Consider the following 24334-nt stretch of genomic DNA (forward strand, 5'->3'; position numbering starts at 1 on the left):
GTCATACCAATCTCAAGCCCATCTAACCGACACTATTCCATGTACGTCCATATGCTTATCCAATGACGACTTAAAGTTGGCGAATCTACTACCGTTGCAGGCAAAGCGTTCCATTCCCTTACTAGTCTCTGAGTAAAAAAATCTACCTCTGACATCTGTCCTATATCTTTCACCCCTCAATTTAAAGCTATGCCCCCTCGTGCGCGCCGTCACCATCCAAGGAAAAAGGCTCTCCCTATCCACCCTATCTAACCCTCTGATTATTTTATATGTTTCAATTAAGTCACCTCTCAACCTTCTTCTCTCTAATGAAAACAGCCTCAAGTCCCTCAGCCTTTCCTCGTAAGATCTTCCCTCCATACCAGGCAATATCCTAGTAAATCTCCTCTGCACCCTTTCCAAAGCTTCCACATCCTTCTTATAATGCGGTGACCAGAACTGTACACAATACTCCAAGTGCGGCCGCACCAGAGTTTTGTACAGCTTCACCATAACCTCTTGGTTCCGGAACTCGATCCCTCTATTAATAAAAGCTAAAACACTGTATGCCTTCTTAACAGCCCTGTCAACCTGGGTGGCAACTTTCAAGGATCTGTGTACATGGACACTGAGATCTCTCTGCTCATCTACACTACTAAGAATCTTACCATTAGCCCTGTACTTTGCCTTCCAGTTACTCCTACCAAAGTGCATCACCTCACGCTTGTCTGCATTAAACTCCATTTGCCACCTCTCAGCCCAGCTCTGCAGCTTACCTATGTCTCTCTGCAACCTACAGCATCCTTCGTCACTATCCACAACTCCACCGACCTTAGCGTTGTCTGCAAATTTACTAACCCATCCTTCTACGCCCTCATCCAGGTCATTTATAAAAATGACAAACAGCAGTGGACCCAACGCCGACCCTTGCGGTACACCACTAGTAACTGGTCTCCAGGATGAACATTTCCCATCAACCACCACCCTCTGTCTTCTTTCAGCAAGCCAATTTCTGATCCAAACTGCTATATCTCCCACAATTCCATTCCTCCGCATTTTGTACAATAGCCTACTGTGGGGAACCTTATCGAATGCCTTGCTGAAATCCATATACACCACGTCAACCGGTTTACTCTCATCTACCTGTTTGATCACCTTCTCAAAGAACTCAATAAAGTTTGTGAGGCACAACCTTCCCTTCACAAAGCCATGCTGACTATCCTTAATCAAATTATTCTTTTCTAGATGATTATAAATCCTGTCCCTTATAACCTTTTCCAACACTTTACCAACAACTGAGGTAAGGCTCACTGGTCTATAAGTACCGGGGTTGTCTCTACTCCCCTTCTTGAATAAGATTAACTCTGACTGTTTCTAGAATGTCCAAGCAACTGTTTAGTCATATCACCCCCTGCAAAGTCTGAAAGAAACAGCTGGGTAGACCACCAGCCCTGTTGGCCCTACAAACTTCTCCACAGTATCATCTGGGAGTTTGTACCAACATTGGGAGGGCTGTCTCTCAGACTAGTCAAGCAGCAGCAACATAGCCATCGTCACAGAACCCCAGATGCCAGCGTCACCATCTCTGGATATGTCCTGTCCCACCAGCAGGATAGGCTCTGCAGAGCTGGCAGCACAGCACAGCACAGCACAGTACAGTCAGGAGGGAGTCGTCCTGTACAGGACATAACTGGGCACTTTTCCACATTGTTGGGTAGATACCAGTGTTGTAATTGTACTTGAAGGGCTAGGCCAGGGGAGCAACAAGTCCTGGAGCACAAGTCTTCAGTACTATTGCCAGAGCCCATAGCCTTTGCTTTATCCTTGCAGGTGAAGTGGAGTTTGAGGGAGAACCTGGTAGAAGTTTATAAGATTGTGAATGACATGGATAGAATGGAAAGTCCGAGGCTTCTTCCCAGGGTGGAGTGGGTCAGTTACTAAGGGACACAGGTTGAATGTGGGGGAAAGTTTAGAAAAGATGTGCGAGACGAACACGAGGAAATGTGAAACCAGACACAATCTCACCATGTTCAGGAAGCACCTGGACGAATACACAAATCGGGGAACAGTGGGATGTGGATCCTGTAAGTGAAGACAGTTTTAGTATGGAAGGGCAAGATGTGTCACCGCAGACTTGGACACAGGGCCTGTTCCTGTGCTGAACTATTCTTGGTTCTTTGACATTGATGTTGAGAGTGAGGAATTCTAATCACAACCAGGAGGGAGTAGTTTCAGAGGCAGAATGGCCTACTCCTGCTCCTGGCTGGTTGGCTTGTTCGTTATTGACAGAGGAACAATGGGTAGTAATTCCACCAGCTCTTGATTTGCAGGGTCACTGACTGGGTGATGATAAACAGTAACTATACCAGGATCAGATCACTGAGTGGTCAAGCATTGTTCTGTTTACGATTCCTTTCCCTGAAATTATTTAGCAGCGGAGAGGTTCTTTACGAGAGCTGTACTTCTTGAGAGGAACTCTGCAATGAAACTCAGGTGGAGTTTTAGGAGAGAGTAGGGCTGGGGAAGCTGTAAGTGGTGAGTGTACACTGGGGGGCTAAATGGTGTGCGGAGTGGTACTGCATGAGGGTGGTTGGTTTCTGTGGGGTGCGGTCATGTCAGGATGGTCTGAGGGGTGGGGACTAGGCAGAGGAAGGGGAGGCATGCCTGACTGGGTGATACTGGGCAGTCTGGGTCTGTGGGTTGGTGGCTGGGTGGTTCTGGGATCCTGTCAACATACAACGAGTGGAACAGAGCTGTGAAATAGCTGTCTGATTGTGTTTGCCTGCTCATACCTGTGTACAACAGGAGATCCGGATTGAGAAGCTGCCGGGAGAGAAGTTGGGGATCAGTATCCGAGGGGGAGCCAAAGGCCATGCTGGAAATCCTTTCGATTCGACAGATGAGGGAATCTTTATCTCAAAGGTATTATCTCAACCAGTAAGCTGACCCCAGGCTAGACTGGAGCAGGAAACATTTGATGGTATCACTAACTCAATTAGGAACCATGTGCCAATACGACAAGAAAAAGACAGGATGAGACCATTCGGCCCATTGAGCCTGCTATGCCACCCAATCCAGTGGTGTTTAAGGCTCTTGCGAAGATTTGTAGCTCGGGTTGTGGTTGAGGTTGTTGGCTTGCTCACCGAGCCGCCTGGTTATCGTACGGATATTTCTTCTCTGCCTGGTACTTTATATGATCCGGGCTGTTCAGGTGTTTTGTGCCATTTCTGGCACTTTTTTTTTTGCAAGTCGTGTCTCTCCCTTTTTCCATCTTCCCCTCACATCAGTGCGCTTGGATAATGAAGACCATCAATTTAACTGGGACAACGTGACCATCCTAGCTCAAATCAACCACGGAGACGCACGGGAATTCCTAGAGACCTGGTTCTCCACCCATAATGCAATCAATAAACATGTTGAATTAGACCCCATATACAAACCCATGCAACAAGGGACTGGAAATGACACAAAACACGTCAACAGACTGGATCATAGAAATTCCAAGCAGAGTTGACAACATAACCTTACCGGAGGCCTCACTGATGTTATTACCTGGAGTGGTGATGAGACATCTGTATGATAACCAGGCAGCTCAGCGAGCAAGTGAACAACCTCATCCAGAGGTGGCTAGTACTGACCTTGTGTTTCACCTCCACTTTCCCACCCGCTCCCTGTATCCTCGGTTTCCCGAGAGAACAAAACTCTGTCTTCACCCACACCCCCAGCAGCCTTAAATGTCTTAGACAACAAGGTATAGAGCTGGATGAACAGAGCAGGCCAGGCAGCATCAGAGGAGCAGGAAGACTGATGTTTCGGGCCTAGACCCTTCTTCAGAAAAAGAAGGGATTAGGCCCAAAATGTCAGCTTTCCTGCTCCTCTGATGCTGCCTGGCCTGCTCTGTTCATCCAGCTCTGCACCTTGTTGTCTCAGATTCTCCAGCATCTGCAGTTCCTGCTATCTCTAGCCTTAAATATATTCACTGATAGACAGCCCACAACCCTGTGGGACAGAGAATTGCAAAGATACCCAACCCTCTGACTGAGGTAATTTCTCCTTATCTCATTCCTCATTGGCCTGCCCCTTTACCCTGGGGCAGTGCCCTGTGTTTTAGATTCTTCAGCCTCAGTGTCTGCCATCAGAATCTTGTGTGTTCGAATGAGATCAGCTCTCATTTCTCTAATCTGCCAAGAACATAGACCCAATTTACTCAACTTCTCGTCATTATGCAATCCTTTTATTCCACTGTCCAATCGAGTGACTAATCCAGTTTAGGAGTTTAAATCTATGCCTTTTGTCCAAGTGGGACAGCTTTTTCACTTTAACAGGTCTGTGTTTCTGCAAGGTTGGTGCAATGGTGAGAGCTATGTTGAAGGTACAATGTTCCAGCAAGCCCTTCTGGTGTTGGAGCACAGGGTCAGAGTGAGAACCAGCTCTTACTGTGCTGACAGTCAGCTCCAAGGCAACCAGTTATTGCTGAGTGAGTGATTGCTGATGGATTTCTGTGTGCCTTGTAGGTGAGTTCTAGTGGAGCAGCAGCACGGGATGGTAGACTGCATGTGGGACTGAGGATACTTGAGGTTAACAACCACAGCCTGCTGGGAATGACCCACACTGAAGCAGTCCGCATTCTGCGAGGAATCGGAGACACCTTAACGATGCTGGTCTGTGATGGCTTCGACCCCAGGGCAGCTTCTGCCATCGCCATGGAGGTGAGGACCAAGATTCCAGAACCTAGTTTCTCCTTGTGGTATTTGGGTGTCCTTGTGTGAGACAGATTTACAGATGTTGAGGCAGTCGCTGTTGGAGATAACGTGCTGGTTTTCTTCTTGGGAGTCAGTCTTGGTGAATTATAAATAATTATTGGCCATCCAGTTGTGATTTTGTACAATGCGAAGCTCTTTTACCAATTGATAGATTTTCTCATTTTAACGTGAATTCCCTCAACCCATAGAAATCAGCCTCATTGTAAGTTAATTTTATTTGCTTTTCAAACATTACACTGAGTGTGACTGTATTATTGTCAAGATTAGATAAATGTTTCAATTTACGCTGAGGTTGGCCACTAGATCTGGTTTGTTGCTAGGTCTAATGTATCATTCCCTTTATTGTAAGATAGTTTGCACAAAACAGTCCCAGATACCTTGAAGAAACTTACTAACTCTTCCAAAATATCTGCTTACCCCAATCGATATGCAAGGTTAAATTTCATTGAAACTACTCCTCCCAGAGTCACAGAGATATGTAGCAAGGAAACAGGCTCTCCAGAGAACTCATTTATACCGAACAGGTTTCCTAAACAGAACTAGACCCACTTGCTTATGTTTGACCCATATCCCTCTAAACCTCTCCTATCCATCTACTTATACAAATGTCCTTTTAAATGTTGTAACTGAACCCGCCTGTACCACTTCCTGTGGCAGCTCATTCCATACCTGCACCACCCTCTGCATGAAAAAGTTACCCCTCAGGTCCCTTTTAAATCTTTCCCTTCTCACCTTAAACCAATTTGGACTCCCCTACCCTGGGGGAAAGACTTGTCTATTCACCCTATCAATGCCCGTCATGATTTTATAAACCTCGATATGGTCACCCCTCAGCCTTTGACACTCTCAGGAAAAGAAAGACCCAGCCTATCCAGCCTCTCCTTATAACTCAAACCCTCCAGATTTGGTAACATTCTTGTAAATCTTTTCTGCACCTTTTCCAGTTTAACAATATTCTTCCTATAGCAGGGCAACCAGAATCGTACACAGTACTCCAGATGTGGCCAACCAATGTATTGTGCAACTGTAACATGACATCCCAAGTCTTGTACTCAACACTTTGGCCAATGAGGGCAAGCATACCAAAGACTTCCTTCACCAGCATATCTACCTGTGATGCCACTGTCAAGGAAAACCGAAAGAATTGCGGATGCTGGAAATCGGAAACAAAAACAGAAATTGTTGGAGAAGCTCAGCAGGAAGGGTCACTGAACCCGGAACATTAACTCTGATTTCTCTGCACAGATGCTGCCAGACCAACTGAGTTTTTCCAGCAATTTCTGTTTTTGCTTCCAATTGCAAGACACTATGTACGTGAACCCCTAGGTCTCTCTGTTCGATAACACTCCCCAGGGCCCTACCATTCACAGTATAAGTCCTGCCCTGGTTTGTCTTACAGAAATGCAACACCTGATATTTACCTAAGTTAAATTGTATCTCTCATTCCTCAGCCCACACGCACAGCTAAGCAAGATCTCTCTGTACTCTTAGATAACCTTCTTCACGTCTGTCTACAAGTCCCCTAACTTTAGTGTTATCCGCAAACTTACTAACCATGTTTCCTATATTCTCATCCAAATTACTTTTGTAAATGATGAGCAACAGTGGATCCAACACTGATCCTTGCGGCACACCGCTGTCACAGGCCTCCAATCTGAACAATGATCCTCTACCACCACCCTCTGTCTCTACTGTCAAGCCAATTTTGTATTCAATTGGCTTGCTCTCCCCGGATCTAACCTTACTAGTCAATCTACCATGCAGAGCCCTATCGAAGGCCTTGCTAGTGTCCATGTAGACAACACCTAATACACCACCCTCATCTGTTGTCTTGGCCACCTCTTCAAAACACTCCAAGTTTGTGAGATGCAGTTTCCCACGCACAGTCATATTGATGATACCCACTCAGTCCTTACCTTTCCAGATGCATGTAAACCCTGTCCCTCAGAATCCCCTCCGACAACTTGCCCACCACTGACATCAGTCTCACCAGTCTCCAGTTCGCTGCCATTTCTTTACCACCTTTCTTAAATAAAAGAATAACAATAGCCACCCTCTGTCTTCTGGCATCTCAACCATGGCTGTCAATGATACAAGTATGTCTGTTAGGGGCCCTGCAATTTCTTCCCTAGTTTCCTGCAATGTCCTGCAGTTCATCAGCTCCTGGGGATTTATCTAGCTTTATACATTTTAAGTCCTTCAGCACCTCATACTTTATAATGCAGACTGATCAAACCATCACTGTTTATTCCCCTGAGTGCCCTAGCTTCCATGTTTATCTCCACGGTAAATACCTTTAAGCAGAATTTGTTTAGGAACCCATCCATCCACTGTGGCTTCACACACAGGTCACCTTATTGATCTTTAAAGGGCCCTATTCTCTCCCTCGCACTTTTTTGCCCCCAATACTTGTAGAGTCTCTCCAGATACTCCTTTACTTTATCTGTTAAAGCTATCTCATGTCTCCTTTATGTCCTCCTGATTTCTCTCTCAAGTGGACTCTGACACCCTCCTATATTCCTCAAGGGATTCACTTGATCCCAGCTGCCTAATTATGAAATATACCTTCATTTAATGACATGACCCTCATATCTCTAGTCGTGTAGTGTTCCCTATTCCTGCCAGCCTTGACTTCACAAAAACAGAAACATGCTCACCCTGAATGCTCTTTATCTCGCTTCTGAAAGGCCTTGCTGAGATATTTGTATCTCAATTTATAAAATCATCAGGGGTGTGAATAGCCACGGTCTTATTTCTTGGGCGGGGAGCCCAGAACTGGATGGCATAAGTTTAAGGTGAGAGGGGAAAGATACAAAAGTTCCTGAGAGGCATCTTTTTCATGCAGAGGGTGATGCATGTGTGGTATGAACTGCCAGAGGAAGTGATGGAGGCAGGTACAATTATAGCATTTAAAAGGCATCTGGAGGAGTATGTGGTAGAGGGATTGAGTTTTGGAGCCATGAGGTCATGTTGCAGCTGTACAAAACTCTGGTTTGGCCGCACATGGAGTATTGTGTACAGTTCTGGTCGCTGCATTATAGGAAGGATGTGGAAGCATTGGAAAGTGTGCAGAGTAGATTTACCAGGATGTTGTTTGGTATGGAGGGAAGGTCTTACGAGGAAAGGCTGAAGGACTTGAGGCTGTTTTTGTTAGACAGAAGGTGGTTAAAGGGCGACTTAATAAAGACATACAAGATGATCAGAGATTAGATAGGGTGGACAGTGAGAGCCTTTTTCCTCGGATGGTGATGGCTAGCACAAGGGGCCATAGCTTTAAATTGAGGGGTGATAGATATAGGACAGATGTCAGAGGTAGTTTCTTAACTCGGAGAGTAGTAAGGGCGAGGAATGCCCTGCTGCAACAGTAGTAGGCTCACCAACTTTAAGGCATTTAAATGGTCATTGGATAAACATATGGATGATAGTGGAATAGTGTAGGTTAGATGGGCTTCAGATTGGTTTCACAGGTCGGTGCAACATCGAGGACCGAAGGGCCTGTACTGCGATGTAATGTTCTCTGTTCTTTTGGTCCCCCTCCAGTTCAGGTGCAACCCGTCCATGTTGTACCGGTCACATCTGACCAGAAGAGATCTTAAGGACCTAAAAGTCTGAATCTCTGACTGCTGCATCAACTCCTCTGCCTTATCCTCCTATTCCTCCTCTCACTAGCATGTTGGACTGGGAGCAATCCAGAGGCTACTACCATTGACGTCCTGCTTTTTAACCTTCTGCCTAACTTTGCAGAACCTCATTGCTTTTTCTGCTTATATTGTCGGTATCTCGTTCTTGTGAACTCCAATGCGTGCAATCTTAAACGACCCAGTCTGCCCCCATACATCAGTTGCCCCGCCCCCCACAACATCCCATGGCCCGCACCCAGTTTACCCTTTGACCCAGAGACCTTACAATTTTGTGAATTTCTTTCCTAATCCTGACTTTCTTGAAGCCATGTTTCAAACTTACAGCATTCCAAGCTGAAGTTCCATCTCAAATTCATTCAGTTTGTTTCCCCTCCTTTATTCATTTTAAAAAGAATATGTATTTGGCCAGTTAGGGATGGCCAGTAAATGCTGAGGTAACATGATGTGGAGCTGGATGAACACAGCAGGTCAGGCAGCATCAGAGGAGCAGGAAGGCTGACGTTTTGGGTCTAGACCCTTCTTCAGAAAATGCTGTTTGGCCAGTGATGCATTTACCATGAAAAAAGCTCAACAGGTCTGTCAACATTTACAGACCAGTAAGTCTCACGTCTGTCGTCTGCAAGGTGTTAGAAAGGATTCTGAGGGATAGGATTTATGACCATCTGGAAGAGCATGGCTTGATCAAATACAGTCAACACGGCTTTGTGAGGGGTAGGTCATGCCTCACAAACCTTATCGAGTTTTTTGAGGATGTGACTAGAAAAGTTGATGAGGGTCGAGCTGTGGATGTGGTGTATATGGACTTCAGTAAGGCATTTGATAAGGTTCTCCATGGTAGGCTCATTCAGAAGGTCAGGAGGAATGGGATACAGGGGAACTTAGCTGCTTGGATACAGAATTGGCTGGCCAACAGAAGACAGCGAGTGGTAGTAGAAGGAAAATATTCTGCCTGGAAGTCAGTGGTGAGTGGGGTTCCACAGGGCTCTGTCCTTGGGCCTCTACTGTTTGTAATTTTTATTAATGACTTGGATGAGGGGATTGAAGGATGGGTCAGCAAGTTTGCAGACGACACAAAGGTCGGAGGGCTCGTTGACAGTGTAGAGGGCTGTTGTAGGCTGCAGCGGGACATTGACAGGATGCGGCGATGGGCTGAGAGGTGGCAGATGGAGTTCAACCTGGATAAATGCGAGGTGATGCATTTTGGAAGGTCGAATTTGAAAGCTGAGTACAGGATTAAGGATAGGATTCTTGGCAGTGTGGAGGAACAGAGGGATCTTGGTGTGCAGATACATAGATCCCTTAAAATGGCCACCCAAGTGGACAGGGTTGTTAAGAAAGCATATGGTGTTTTGGCTTTCATTAACAGGGGGATTGAGTTTAAGAGTCGTGAGATCTTGTTGCAGCTCTATAAAACTTTGGTTAGACTGCACTTGGAATACTGCGTCCAGTTCTGGTCGCCCTATTAAAGGGAAGATGTGGATGCTTTGGAGAGTGTTCAGAGGAGGTTTACCAGGATGCTGCCTGGACTGGAGGGCTTATCTTATGAAGAGAGGTTGACTGAGCTCGGTCTCTTTTCATTGGAGAAAAGGAGGAGGAGAGGGGACCTAATTGAGGTATACAAGATAATGAGAGGCATAGATAGAGTTGATAGCCAGAGACTATTTCCCAGGACAGAAATGGCTAGCACGAGGGGTCATAGTTCTAAGCTGGTTGGTGGAAAGTATAGAGGGGATGTCAGAGGCGGGTTTTTACACAGAGTTGTGAGAGCATGGAATGCGTTGCCAGCAGCAGTTGTGGAAGCAAGGTCATTGGGGTCATTGAAGAGACTGCTGGACATGCATATGGTCACAGAAATTTGAGGGTGCATACATGAGGATCAATGGTCGGCACAACATTGTGGGCTGAAGGGCCTGTTCTGTGCTGTACTGTTCTATGTTCTATGTTCTAACATCTGTGGAGCGAAATCCGAATTAACATTTTGAATCCAGTGACCCTTCCTCAGACCAGTCTGTTTATTCTTACTGCAATCTTGTGTTTTTCCTCTTCTGATCAGTTTCGCATCTTTCAGTTTCCCCACTTTAGTGTCTAAATTACACTTTCTAACTGTTGCAGGCCGAGGGCCGGGGGAGCGCTGCGCTGCCGGGGGCCTGTTAGATGATTTTTCCAGGTTGTAATTCACTCTACCTTTGCAGGCCTCTCCAGGTATCATTGTGAACCCTTTCGCTGCTGGAATGGGTCGAAAGAACAGTATGGAGAGCATCTCATCCATTGACCGGGATATGAGCCCTGAAGAGCTGGATATTTTGCAGAAGGTACAGTACATCCCCTGGTGGCCACATGATGCTGGGTATGATATATTGGCACAAAGGAATCACTAACCGACAGAAAATACATTGTTTTCAGTTTGACAAACTGCCATGAATAGTGTTAGTGCTTAGGCATCAGCTATTTGCACTTTTTCTCAGTAACTAGGAGAAAAGGCGCTTTACCTTGTTGCTGCATTTTCTGGTTGTGCCATGTGACGTCCAAAGCAGTTGTGAAGAAGATATGGCGTCTCAACAGAGCAGAGGTGGTAAAGCTGAATCAAGGCACGTTTTCTTGAAACTTTTCACTGCATTCTTCAGGGCAATGTGCAAGAAATACAAAGGAAAGGGAAACCAATATTTATCTTGTATGAGATGTCAGTGCTGCTTGGTTAGCAAATGGACTCTGATGGAGGTGCTGCCATGGAGAGTGTACCACTTAGATGAAGACTAACAGTTATGTGCCAAGCTTTTAAATCATAGTTCCTTGACTCTGCTGAAGGCATTGCCCTGAGAAGTGAACCACAGAATGGCGGTTACCCTTTTGTTTTGTTGAAACAGACGCTGCACGTACATATTCTTGCTGTTTGCAAAGAACTGTATATTAATGTACATGGCTTTCAGCGCAGTGCAGCATTCTGTACTGCTGGCTGACTGACTGACAGTCTTAAATTGATTGTCAGCAAAATTGTTTGGGCTTCGTTAACAAATGTCAAATTGTGGAATCACCGAATGTTGGACATTATGTTGAGTTTTGTAATTGCAGGCTAGGTGTGTATAGAACATTACAGCACAGTACAGGCCCTTCGGCCCTCAATGTTGTGCCGACCTGTCATACCGACCTCAAGCCCATCTAACCTACACTGTTCCATGTACGTCCATATGCTTATCCAATGACGACTTAAATGTACCTAAAGTTGGCAAATCTACTACCGTTGCAGGCAAAGCGTTCCATTCCCTTACTACTCTCTGAGTAAAGAAACTACCTCTGACATCTGTCCTATATCTTTCACCCTTCAATTTAAAGCTATGCCCCTTTGTGCTCGCCGTCACCATCCTAGGAAAAAGGCTCTCCCTATCCACCCTATCTAACCCTTTGATTATTTTATATGTCTCAATTAAGTCACCTCTCAACCTTCTTCTCTCGAACGAAAACAGCCTCAGGTCCCTCAGCCTTTCCTCCAGACCAGGCAACATCCTAGTAAATCTCCTCTGCACCCTTTCCAAAGCCTCCACATCCTTCTTATAATGCGGTGACCAGAACTGTACGCAATACTCCAAGTGCAGCCGCACCAGAGTTTTGTACAGCTGCAGCATGGTCAGGGCTTTGCTGTGAGCACCTAAAGGGACATACTGTTTGATCTGGTTTGCAGCCTTTGGAACGTACAGCCTGGCAACACACTGGTGCTGATATTTATATGCCACATTACCCATTTTGTGTTCGGCAGAACTTCTCTTCGAATTGACAGTGGCTTCCTGCCTGTGGTGAATACCACTTGTGTTGTTCATTTATGGTATTAGCATATAACTACAATTTCAAAAATGTTTCAGCTCCTTTGGTCTTCCTGGGTTATCCATGGAGACTGCACTGTCCTTGAGCCCATTGTGAGTTGCATGTTATACAGTGAGAAATGATCTAATCAGCATTTCACACCGTCAGCTCGTCATGCACCACAGCATGTTAGTGTGTATTAACAGGGTCCCATCCTCTGTGAACAGAAAGAAAGTGCACACGCTGCGACCAATTAAACACATCAAAATAGATTACTGCCATTTTCTGTTACATTTCTCAGGACAATGCCTTGGCCAATCAGTTGACCTGTTTGTTGAAAATTTAAACGTTGCCCAGCAGTTAACTGTCAATACAGTGTGGAGTTGGAGGATCATAACAGGTCAGGCAACATCAGAGGTGCAGCAAAGTCACCATGTTGGTTCATGATCCTTCTTCAGGACATCATCCAACTTCTCACTGTATTGTCTCTGACTCTAGCATCTGCAATTCTTGCTATATCATCAGTTGACTGTTGGTTCTCATTGAGTGGTGCATGGAATCTCTTAGCAACAGGTTAAACATGGCCCAAGAGAAGTCCTGCTGACAACCACACTGCCTCTTCTCATCCGTTCCACCCAGACTTCAGGTGAGGTGACATCTTCAGTGTTGATCAACAAGAATGGCTCGGCAGCAGTACTACAGATTGAGCTGGTCAGGTTCTGAAGGATATACCTGCTAGACTGGGTCTGCGGCAGGTGGTGAGGGAACCAACAAGAGGGGAAAAACATACTCAACCTCATTTTCATCATTTTGCCAGCTACAGATGCATCTGGCCATAATGGTAGCTGCAAGAGTACTAACTCGGCAATAGCCTGCTCACTGGCATCCAGTTTGGGTTCTGCCAGGGCCACTTGGCTACGTTACTTGGTCCAAACATGGGGAAAAGAGCTGAATTCCAAAGATGACATGATGGTGACCACCCTTGGCATTGTACCATCAAGGAGCTACAACAAAATGGGAATCAGGGAAAGTCTTTGCTGGTTGGTGTCATACCTGCCACAAAGGAGGTGATGGCCGAATAGCATTATCGCTGAGACCCAGATAATGTTCTGGGGACCCAGGTTCAATCCTATCACAGCAGACGGTGGAATTTGAATTCAATAAACATCTGGAATTGAGTCTAATGAAGACTATGAAACCAGTGTCAATTGTTGGAAAAACCCATCTGGTTCACTAATGTCCTTTAGGGAAGGAAACTGCTGTCCTCACCTGGTCTGGCCGACATGTGACTCCAAACCCCCAGCAATGTGATTGACTCTGAACTGCCCCCTGGGCAATTGGGGATAGGCAGTATATGCTGCTTGTCCAGAGATGTCCCTCATCCTGTGAATGAATCAAGGAAAAAAAAACAAAGGAGGATGGTTATGGACTTGGGCCAACTCTGTGACAGTGTGAGGTGGGGCTGATGGAGATAGAGATTGAGAATGTGCCTGTGATGGTGCATGGCACTGAGCGGATCTCAGGATGTGATGGGACCAACTGCCTGAGGAGTGTCGAATATCACCACAAAACCTGTGATCTTGGGTGAATTTGAAACACAAAGGTTGAAACTCAAGTTAGAGTCCACGTTGGGTAAGTCTGAGCTGGGGGCAATCACTGAGGAATGAGATGTAGATGTGGAAGTGAGTGTTGGCAAATATTATACCAAACAGTAGGAATGCTGATAGTAAAGATGGTGAACAGGAAGAACGATTGGAAAGGAAATCCTGCTGGAGTGAGGAGTAGAATTGTTTCGGAATGGACAACCTTCAGTTCTGAAGAAGGGTCACTAGACTTGAAATGTTCATGCTGCTTTCTGTCCACAAGTACGGCCAAACCTGCTGGGTTGTTCCAGCAATTTCTACTTTTGTTTCAGATTTCCAGCATCCACAGTTCTTTCAATCATCTCAGCTCCAGGACATCTCAGCAGGAGTTCCTCAGGGTGGTGCCCTCGGCCCAACCATCTTCAGCTGCTTCATCAATGACCTTCCCTCCATCATAAGGTCAGAAGTGGGATGTTTGCTGATGATTACACAATGTTCAGCACCATTCGTGGCTCCTCAGACACTGAAGCAGTCCGTGTTCAAATGCTACAAGATATGAACAATATCTAGGTTTGGGCTGACAGGTGGCAAGTAACATTTGTACCACACAAATACCAAACAATTTCTATTTCCAACGAGAGAATCTAACTACTGCTTCTTGACAATTAAACAAAAAACGATCATTGAATCTCCCTGTGTCAGCATCCTGAGGGTTGACATTGACCAGAAACTCAACTGAATTCAGCATTAAAATAATATGGCTACATGAATGAGTCTGAAGCTAGAAATCTTGCAGTTAGTAAATAACCTCCTGACTTCCCAAAGCCCGTCCCACCATCTGCAAGGCACGAGGCAGAAGTGTGATGGAATACTCCCCACTTGCCTGGATGGGTGCAGCCCCAACAACACTCAAGAAGCTTGACACCATCCAGGACAAAGCAGCTGCTTGATTAGCACCACATCCACAAACATTCACTCCCTCCACCACCGACGCTCAGTAGCAGCAGTGTGCACTATCTACAAGATGCACTGCAGAAATTCACCTAAGATCCTCAGACAGCACCTTCCAAACCCACGACCACGTCCATCTAGAAGGACAAGGGCAGCAAACATATGGGCACACCACCACCTCCAAGTTCCCCCTCCAAGTCACTCACCATCCTGTTAGCTGTTCCTTCACTGCTGGGTCAAAACCCTTGAATTCTCTCCCTCGGGGCTTTGTGGTCAACCTACAGCGTGTGATTCCAGAAAGCAGCTCACTACCATCTTCTCAAAGGCAACTAGGGACAGGAAACAAATGCTGGCCCAGCCAACAACACCCAGATCCTGTGGCCATTTTTCTCGAACAATTGTGAAGATGTCAGGATGTCTTGCGATACCTGTATGGAACATTGTTGCAAATGCATCTGGAGTTCTCCGTATGGCTTTAAAAAGGAATGTAAGGGCATTGTAAGCATTTCTGAGAAAGTCGACTCACCTGATTGCTGAGATGAAGGGGCTTTTGTTTGTTTGTGCTGAACCTACACATTGGAGTGCAGAAGAATGAGAATCTTCTTGAAGCATAGACTTTGTGAGGGCTGATGGGTTGAGTATCGTTCCTCAGGGGCATCTAGACACAGCAACATTGTTTTGTAACAAGGCATCTCCATATCAGGCCCAGGTGGCTAATTCCTCCCTCAGAGCACCAAGCTGTTTAGCACTCTCTTCCCAGAGAGTGGTGGAAGTTGGCTGATTGAATATGTTTAATCAGACTAAGTAAGGGAGACCACAGTAGTCGGGGTGTGAGGGGGGTAGGGTCAGACAGGAAAGTGCAGCTGAGATGCGGTGACTAGCTGCAGTGGCGGAAAGGCAGAATAGGTTCAAGCAGCTGAAGGGCCGAGTGTTCCTATTCCTTACGTTATCAGACTTTCTGTCTGTCTCTTTGCCTTCCCGCTCTGCGTCTTTTCAGTATCTCTATCATGCCTGTGTCCCTGCTCCTTACATTTGTTATTTTTTCCAGGAAATTGAGATGGTTCGTGAGTCATCATTATGGGAGCAAGAGCAGCTGGAGAAAGTGGTGAGAACTTTTCCTGAAGTTGGTGATTTTATCTTTAAGACCATTTGATATAGGAACAGAAGTACACCATTCAGCCCATCGAGTCTGCTGCACCATTCATTGAGATCTTGGCTGATCTGATGACCCTCAACTCTACTTTCCTGCCTTATGCGTCATGGCATCAAAGAGCTTCCCTCATTTTGGCTAGTCGGTGATGTCAGGTCATCACTGGACAGCCATATTCTTCTTGAAAGTCCAAGCAGCTTTAAAGGGCTGAATAGCCTGATCCTGCTCCTGGTCCACTCTTAATGCTGAGGCTTTGATTTGGTCTGACAGGTAGCGCGAGCTATGGGTGCTTTGGATTGGCTAGATGGGGTTTGTGTATGGGTGTGTGTGAGGCTGTTCGGTGAGGACCTGGCAGACGAGTGAATAGTGCCTGTCACCCTGGAAGCTGGGCAGACATGTTTGAGTGATGTGCGTGATAAGAAAAGCCTGCCTCAGCTGTGCTGTCAGTGAAAAGACTGCCTGGGGGTGTGTTTGAGCCACTGCCTTGCTTGGTTGTCATCCACTGAGCTGCTTCCTCCATGTTTGACAACCATTTGAAAACAAACTTTGAGAATGAACAGTGCCTATCTCTGATGTTCCTGCTGGTTTTATGCCTGGCAATTAGCAATCAGTTCAGGATTCTCTCTACACAGAGATCACAGGCACCATAACTCCCTTGAGTCCCCATCAAGTGACAATAGAGGATATTCTATTCTATTTGTACAAACCTGGAGAATTTCAGGGATCTGGGACTGTAGTAGTTGGAAGCTCACAGCTGCTCGTGTTGCCTCTGATCTTACGAGAGGAATCCAGCCAGAATCTCCCAAAGGATTTACACGGAGATTAGGGAACAGCCAAGAACTGTGTCAGGCACATTTCAGCAGAAGAGAGCAGCAACGTGCTTCGAACCTCAGACATCAAGATCAGGAATGTTTGACTGAGGGCAGAGATTACAGAAGATCCAGCATTTGCTGAATCTCTCCCACTCCTGGGTATACCAATATCGAGAACTTCACACATCAATCACATTTGACTCTGGAGGAAACTGCTCATATAAGTTGTGACCGAACAAGCTGCAAAAGAGAGGAAAAGCCAAACAGAAAATTTAAAAATTCAAGAAGCGTTTAAGAAGGTGCTTGATGTGCAATGCTTTCGTTGTGTGGGAGCAGAGCTAGAGAAGTCATTGCTCTAAGACAGTCATTAATAACTGTGGAATTCAGAGGAACCCTGCCCAGCCAAAGACGAGAGAGTGTGCTGCCTGCTGACACTAGCGTAGGTGAAGAGGAAGTTAGATCAGCACATCAGACAGTAAGAAGTAGAATGCCGTAGACACTGCGGTCACTATCTCTGGACATTTAATTTGATTTTGATTCATTATAGCCACGTGTACCTAAATACAGTGAAAATCTTTGTTTTGCAGGAAGTACAGGCAGGTCATAGCAAACAAGGACGTACAGATCATAGGGCGCTTAGAGTGAAGCATACAAACTCACTGCATAGAAGGTGCACAAAGCAAGATCAACAATAGGCCTGAACTTAGAGTCCATTCAGCAGTCTCATAACAGTAGGGAAGAAGCTGTTGTTGAACCTGCTGATGTGTGTGTTCATGCTTCTTTGTCTTCTGCCTGACAGAAGAGGTTTGAAGAGAGCATTACCAGGGTGGGAGAGGTCTTTGCTGTGGAAAGGCTGCCAACATCAGTAAAAAGTGTAGCTGGAGTTCATGGATGGGAGGTTGGCTTTGTGATGATCTGGGCTGTGCACGCAACTTTCTGTAGTTTCTTGCAGTCGTGGGCAGAGCAGTTGCTGTACCAATCCTTTGTAAACTGAGAATGTGTTCTATTGTGCATCTGTAAAAATTGGTGAGACTCGTTATGGACATGCAGAATTTCCTAAGCCTTGCTTGGAAGAAGAGGCGTTGTTGTACCTTGTTGACCACCACATCTAGGTCTAGGTCAGACTGTCAGTTATCATCAGTCTGAGCAACTTAACGCTCTCAACCCTCTCCCCCTCCGCTCCATTGATGTAGCTGGGGGGTGGGGGCGGTGCATGTCGCCCTCCTTTGTTCCTGAAGTTAATGATCAGTTATTTTGTTTTACTGACATTGAGAGAGAGAGAAATTGTTATAATTTCACTGCAACAACAAGCACACTATCTCCTTCCTGTATTCTAATAGAATAACATAGAACAGTACAGCACAGAACAGGCCCTTCAGCCCACAATGTTGTGCCGACCATTGATCCTCATGGATGCACCCTCAAATTTCTGTGACCATATGCATGTCCAGCAGTCTCTTAAATGACCCCAATGACCTTGCTTCCACAACTGCTGCTGGCAACGCATTCCATGCTCTCACAACTCTCTGCGTAAAGAACCTGCCTCTGACATCCCCTCTATACTTTCCACCAACCAGCTTAAAACTATGACCCCTCGTGCTAGCCATTTCTGCCCTGGGAAATAGTCTCTGGCTATCGACTCTATCTATGCCTCTCATTATCTTGTATACCTCAATTAGGTCCCCTCTCCTCCTCCTTTTCTCCAATGAAAAGAGACCGAGCTCAGTCAACCTCTCTTCATAAGATAAGCCCACCAGTCCAGGCAGCATCCTGGTAAACCTCCTCTGAACCCTCTCCAAAGCATCCACATCTTTCCTATAATAGGGCGCCCAGAACTGGACGCAGTATTCCAAGTGCGGTCTAACCAAAGTTTTATAGAGCTGCAACAAGATCTCACGACTCTTAAACTCAATCCCCCTGTTAATGAAAGCCAAAACACCATATGCTTTCTTAACAACCCTGTCCACTTGGGTGGCCATTTTAAGGGATCTATGTATCTGCACACCAAGATCCCTCTGTTCCTCCACGCTGCCAAGAATCCTATCCTTAATCCTGTACTCAGCTTTCAAATTCGACCTTCCAAAATGCATCACCTCGCATTTATCCAGGTTGAACTCCATCTGCCACCTCTCAGCCCATCTCTGCATCCTGTCAATGTCCCGCTGCAGCCTACAACAGCCCTCTACACTGTCAACGACACCTCCGACCTTTGTGTCGTCTGCAAACTTGCTGACCCATCCTTCAATTCCCTCGTCCAAGTCATTAATAAAAATTACAAACAGTAGAGGCCCAAGGACAGAGCCCTGTGGAACCCCACTCACCACTGACTTCCAGGCAGAATATTTTCCTTCTACTACCACTCGCTGTCTTCTGTTGGCCAGCCAATTCTGTATCCAAGCAGCTAAGTTCCCCTGTATCCCATTCCTCCTGACCTTCTGAATGAGCCTTCCATGGGGAACCTTATCAAATGCCTTACTGAAGTCCATATACACCACATCCACAGCTTGACCCTCATCAACCTTACTAGTCACATCCTCAAAAAATTCGATAAGGTTTGTAAGGCATGACCTACCCGTCACAAAGCCGTGTTGACTGTATTTGATCAAGCCATGCTCTTCCAGATGGTCATAAATCTTATCCCTCAGAATCCTTTCTAACACCTTGCAGACGACAGACGTGAGACTTACCGGTCTATAATTGCCGGGGATTTCCTTATTTCCTTTCTTGAAGAGAGGAATTACATTTGCCTCTCTCCAGTCCTCAGGTACGACTCCAGTGGAGAGCGAGGATGCAAAGATCTTCGCAAGTGGCGAAGCAATTGCATTTCTCGCTTCCCAAAGCAGCCGAGGACAAATCTGATCCGGGCCTGGCGACTTGTCAATCTTAATGTTTGACAAAATTTTCAGTACATCAGCTTCCTCTATCTCTATCCATTCCAGCATGCACACCTGCTCTTCAAAGGTTTCATTCACTACACAGGTCGTTTCTTTCGTAAAGACAGAAGCAAAAAACTCATTTAGGGCTTCCCCTACCTCCTCAGGCTCCACACACAAGTTCCCTATGCTATCCCTGATCGGCCCTACTCTTTCTTTGACCATTCTCTTATTCCTCACGTAAGTGTAAAATGCCTTTGTGTTTTCCCGGATTCCTTCTGCCAAGCCTTTCTCGTGCCCCCTCCTGGCTCTCCTCGGACCATTTTTGAGCTCCTCCCTTGCCTGCATGTAATCCTCTCTAGCTGAACTTGACCCTAGCTTCCTCCACCTTATGTAAGCTACCTTCTTCCTTTTCACTAGAAGCTCCACCGCTCTCGTCATCCAAGGTTCCTTTATCTTACCCCTTCTTGCCTGTCTCAGAGGGACATATTTACTCATCATACATTGTTTAATATCCGTCCTGCCAGAGTGGTATCATCAGCAAACTTATGGATGGCGTTTGTTTGGAATTTGGCAGCACAGTCATGGGTGTACAGGGAGTAAAATGGGGTGCAGAGGACCCATGGTGGGGTGGTGCTGCAGTGAGTGTTGAGTGTTGAGTGTTATTCTGGAGGAGGTGCAGTTACCTATCCTCACTGATTGTGTTCTGTGGGTCAGAAAGCTGAGGATCCAGTTAGAGAGTGGACCTAGGTCTCAGAATTTTGAGATCATTCTGGAGGGGATGATAGTGTTGACTACATCTCCAGCTTCAATGAGTAGGAGCCTGACGTAGGTATCTTCCTTATCCAGATGTTCCAGGGAAGTGTAGGGCTAAGGATATGAAATCCACTGTGGACCTGTTACATTTATAGGCAAGTTAGAACATAGAACATTACAGCACAGTACAGGCCCTTCGGCCTTCGATTTGTGCCAACCTGTCATACCAACCTGAAGCCCATCTAACCTACACTATTCCATGTACATCCATATGCTTATCCAATGATGACTTAAATGTACCTAAAGTTGGCGAATCTACTACCATTGCAGGCAAAGCATTCCATACCCTGACTACTCTGAGTAAAGAAACCACCTCTGACATCTGTCCTATATCTTTCACCCCTCAATTTAAAGCTATGCCCCCTCGTGCTCACCGTCACCATCCTAGGAAAAAGGCTCTCCCTATCCACCCTATCTAACCCTCTGATTATTTTATATGTCTCAATTAAGTCACCTCTCAACCTTCTTCTCTCTAATGAAAACAGCCTCAAGTCCCTCAGTCTTTCCTCGTAATACCTTCCCTCCATACCAGGCAACATCCTAGTAAATCTCCTCTGCACCCTTTCCAAAGCTTCCACATCCTTCTTATAATGGGGCGACCAGAACTGTACACAATACTCCAAGTGTGGCCGCACCAGAGTTTTGTACAGCTTCACCATAACCTCTTGGTTCCGGAACTCGATCCCTCTATTAATAAAAGCTAAAACACTGTATCCCTTCTTAACAGCCCTGTCAACCTGGGTGGCAACTTTCAAGGATCTGTGTACATGGACACCGAGATCTATCTGCTCATCTACACTACTAAGAATCTTACCATTAGCCCTGTACTTTGCCTTCTGGTTACTCCTACCAAAGTGCATCACCTCACACTTGTCCGCATTGAACTCCAGTTGCCAGGGGATCGAGCAGGCGGGGAGACTGGGCCATGGCCAGCCCCTCTCAGCACTTCGTGATTATGGATGTCAGAGCCGCTGGGTGGACGTTGTTGAGGCACGTTGCATGTGTTTTATTTGGTACTGGGATGATGGTTTTCTAGAAGTAGGTAGAGACTTCAGATTGTAGCAAGGAGAGGTTAAAGATGTCAGTGATTACCTTGGCCCCACCCTCTGCTGCTGGATCCTCAGCTTTCTGACCCACAGGCCACAATCAGTGAGGATAGGTAACTGCACCTCTGCCACAAGAACACTCAGCACCCACTGGAGCCGTCCCAAGGATGGGTCCTCAGACCTCTACTGTATTCCCTGTACGGCCTGCACGCATATGGCTGTGCTGCCAAATTCCGAACGAACGCCGTCTATAAGTTTGCTGACGATACCACCCCGGCAGGACGGATATCAAACAACAATGAATCAGAATACAGGAAGGAGCTTGTTATCAACAAGCACACTATCTCTCTCTCTCTCTCTCTCTCTCTCTCTCTCTCTCTCTCTCCCAATATCAGCAAAACATAATACCTCTGCCAGCTGGTCCACACAGGGTCTGTCCACATGGCTGGGGACTCTGTCTGGGGCAGTCACTTTCCTCTGGCCTGCTCTCAAGAAGACTGATTTTGACATCTGCAGCAGTGGTGAAGGATGTGTTGGGTCCTATCAGTAGGACTGACCCAGCAGGGAGTCAGAGGGAGTTTCATTGAATAAAGAACAGGAACAGACCCTTCAGCACACCAAGGCGGGACCAACATCTATCAGAGATAATGGGAACTGCAGATGCTGGAGAATCCAAGATAATAAAGTGTGAAGCTGGAAATGCTACACTTGCCCCCACACCACCTCCCTCACCCCTATCCCAGGCCCCAAGATGACTTTCCATATTAAGCAGAGGTTCACCTGCACATCTGCCAATGTAGTATACTGTATCCAGTGTACCCGGTGTGGCTCCCTCTACATTGGGGAAACCAAGCGGAGGCTTGGGGACCGCTTTGCAGAACACCTCCGCTCGATTCGCAATAAACAACTGCACCTCCCAGTCGCCAGCCATTTCAACTCCCCCTCCCATTCCTCAGACAACATGTCCATCACGGGCCTCCTGCAGTGCCACAGTGATGCCAGCCGAAGGTTGCAGGAACAGCAACTCATATTCCGCTTGGGAACCCTGCAGCCCAATGGTATCAATGTGGACTTCACCAGCTTCAAAATCTCCCCTTCCCCCACCGCATCCCAAAACCAGCCCAGTTCGTCCTCTCCCCCCACTGCACCACACAACCAGCCCAGCTCTTCCCCTCCACCCACTGCATCCCAAAACTAGTCCAACCTGTCTCTGCCTCCCTAACCTGTTCTTCCTCTCACCCATCCCTTCCTCCCACCTCAAGCTGCACCTCCATTTCCTACCTACTAACCTCATCCCACCTCCTTGATCTGTCCGTCTTCCCTGGACTGACCTATCCCCTTCCTACCTCCCCACCTATACTCTCCTCTCCACCTATCTTCTTTTCTCTCCATCTTCGGTCTGCCTCCCCCTCTCTCCCTATTTATTCCAGAACCCTCACCCCATCCCCCTCTCTGATGAAGGGTCTCAGCCCGAAACGTCAGCTTTTGTGCTCCTGAGATGCTGCTTGGCCTGCTGTGTTCATCCAGCCTCACATTTTATTATCAGGGACCAACATGTGGTGCCTTTTGAAACTGAAAGTCTTTTGACTCGATGCAGTCCGTATCCCTCTACAGCCTCCTATTTGTGTCTCTGTCACGACACTTGTAAAATATTGCAAGTATATCAAACACCACTGCCTCTAAATGGAATGGAATAGCAATTTATTATCATATGTATTTTTACAGAAAAAGTGAAGCATTTTATAAGTCACCGTACCATGGTGCATAAACTAATGACCGAAGTGATAAATAAGAGGAAAAACGAGGTAAAGTTTCATCTCCATTCAGTTAATGACTGCAGATTTTGGGGTACACTGGAAAACTGGGCTGAGACTGCCGTGCTGGGCAGAGACCACTGCATCAAGAGCAAACCTCCAGGCCATGCTGCTGGAATACCTGGAAGCTGCCAAAGACAGGACGAGACTTCACACTGATATAAGAATGCCACTCCAGGCTGAGATTGCCATACCAAGAACCCACCCTGCCAGGCTCCATTCCGGCTGTTGGGCATTACCTCATCACTGGGCCTGGGCCAGGGCCTGGGGAACACACCGGCTGAGGCCGAATGGCTGCACGTTCCAGGCACTTACCATCCTCTGTGCTTATACAAAAAAAACTTGCCTGTCATCCCCCTTAAACCTAACCTGTTTTTACCTTCAACCTGTATTCCCTCTTGATCGTAGTAATTTCTACTCTGGGAATAACACTCTGACTATACATTCTATCCATCATTTTGTAAACTTCAATCAGGTAGCTCCTCATCCTATGGCATCCAGGTGAAATTGTCCAATTTCTCCTCGTAGATGATACCAAACCAGGTATTGTCAGTACAGACTGCTTCTGTACCCTCTCCAAAGACTTCACATCCTCCTGGTAGTGTGGCAACCTGAACTGTACACAATAGTCCGAATGTGGCCTAACTAAATTTTTATATAGCTACAGCTTGCCAGTTCCTGTACTCTGAGCCCTGAATGATGAAGGCAAGCATGCCATAGTCCTCCTTAACCACCTTATCCACTTGTGCTGCCACTTTCCGGGAACTGTGGACCTGTGTGCCTCGATCCCTCCATGTTGATGCTGCTCAGCATCCTGCTATTTACTGTATACTTGCTGCCTGCATTAAAATCCACAAACCTGATGACCCTGGTCAACCCATTGTCTCCGCCAGCTCCTGCCCCACCGAACTTATCTCCACCTATTTCAAATCCATTTTCTCCACCTTGGTCCAGGAACTCCCTACCTATGTCCGTGACACCACCCACACCCTCCACCACCTCCAGAACCTCCAATTCCCTGGTCCCCAACACCTCATGTTTACTATGGACGTCCAGTCCCTATACACCTGCATTCCCCATGCAGATGGCCTTCAGCCCTCCGCTTCTTCCT

At 46.5% G+C, this 24334-nt stretch overlaps 1 protein-coding gene across 12 annotated transcripts in view; it reads left to right on the top strand.

Moving 5' to 3' along the window:
• scrib (scribble planar cell polarity protein) overlaps nucleotides 1–24334 on the top strand; it is a 222455-nt gene that overhangs the window by 129481 nt on the left and 68640 nt on the right. For 11 of the 12 annotated variants that reach the window (XM_059640869.1, XM_059640855.1, XM_059640863.1 and 8 more), the window contains 4 exons: nucleotides 2785–2901; nucleotides 4494–4688; nucleotides 10576–10695; nucleotides 15761–15817. In XM_059640869.1, the coding sequence (XP_059496852.1) occupies nucleotides 2785–2901; nucleotides 4494–4688; nucleotides 10576–10695; nucleotides 15761–15817 (489 nt within the window). The remainder of the gene's footprint in view (nucleotides 1–2784; nucleotides 2902–4493; nucleotides 4689–10575; nucleotides 10696–15760; nucleotides 15818–24334) is intronic. The other variant, XM_059640836.1, reaches the window with a different exon arrangement.

Source organism: Stegostoma tigrinum, chromosome 2 (genome assembly GCF_030684315.1).
Source record: "Stegostoma tigrinum isolate sSteTig4 chromosome 2, sSteTig4.hap1, whole genome shotgun sequence".
NCBI lineage: Eukaryota > Metazoa > Chordata > Chondrichthyes > Orectolobiformes > Stegostomatidae > Stegostoma > Stegostoma tigrinum.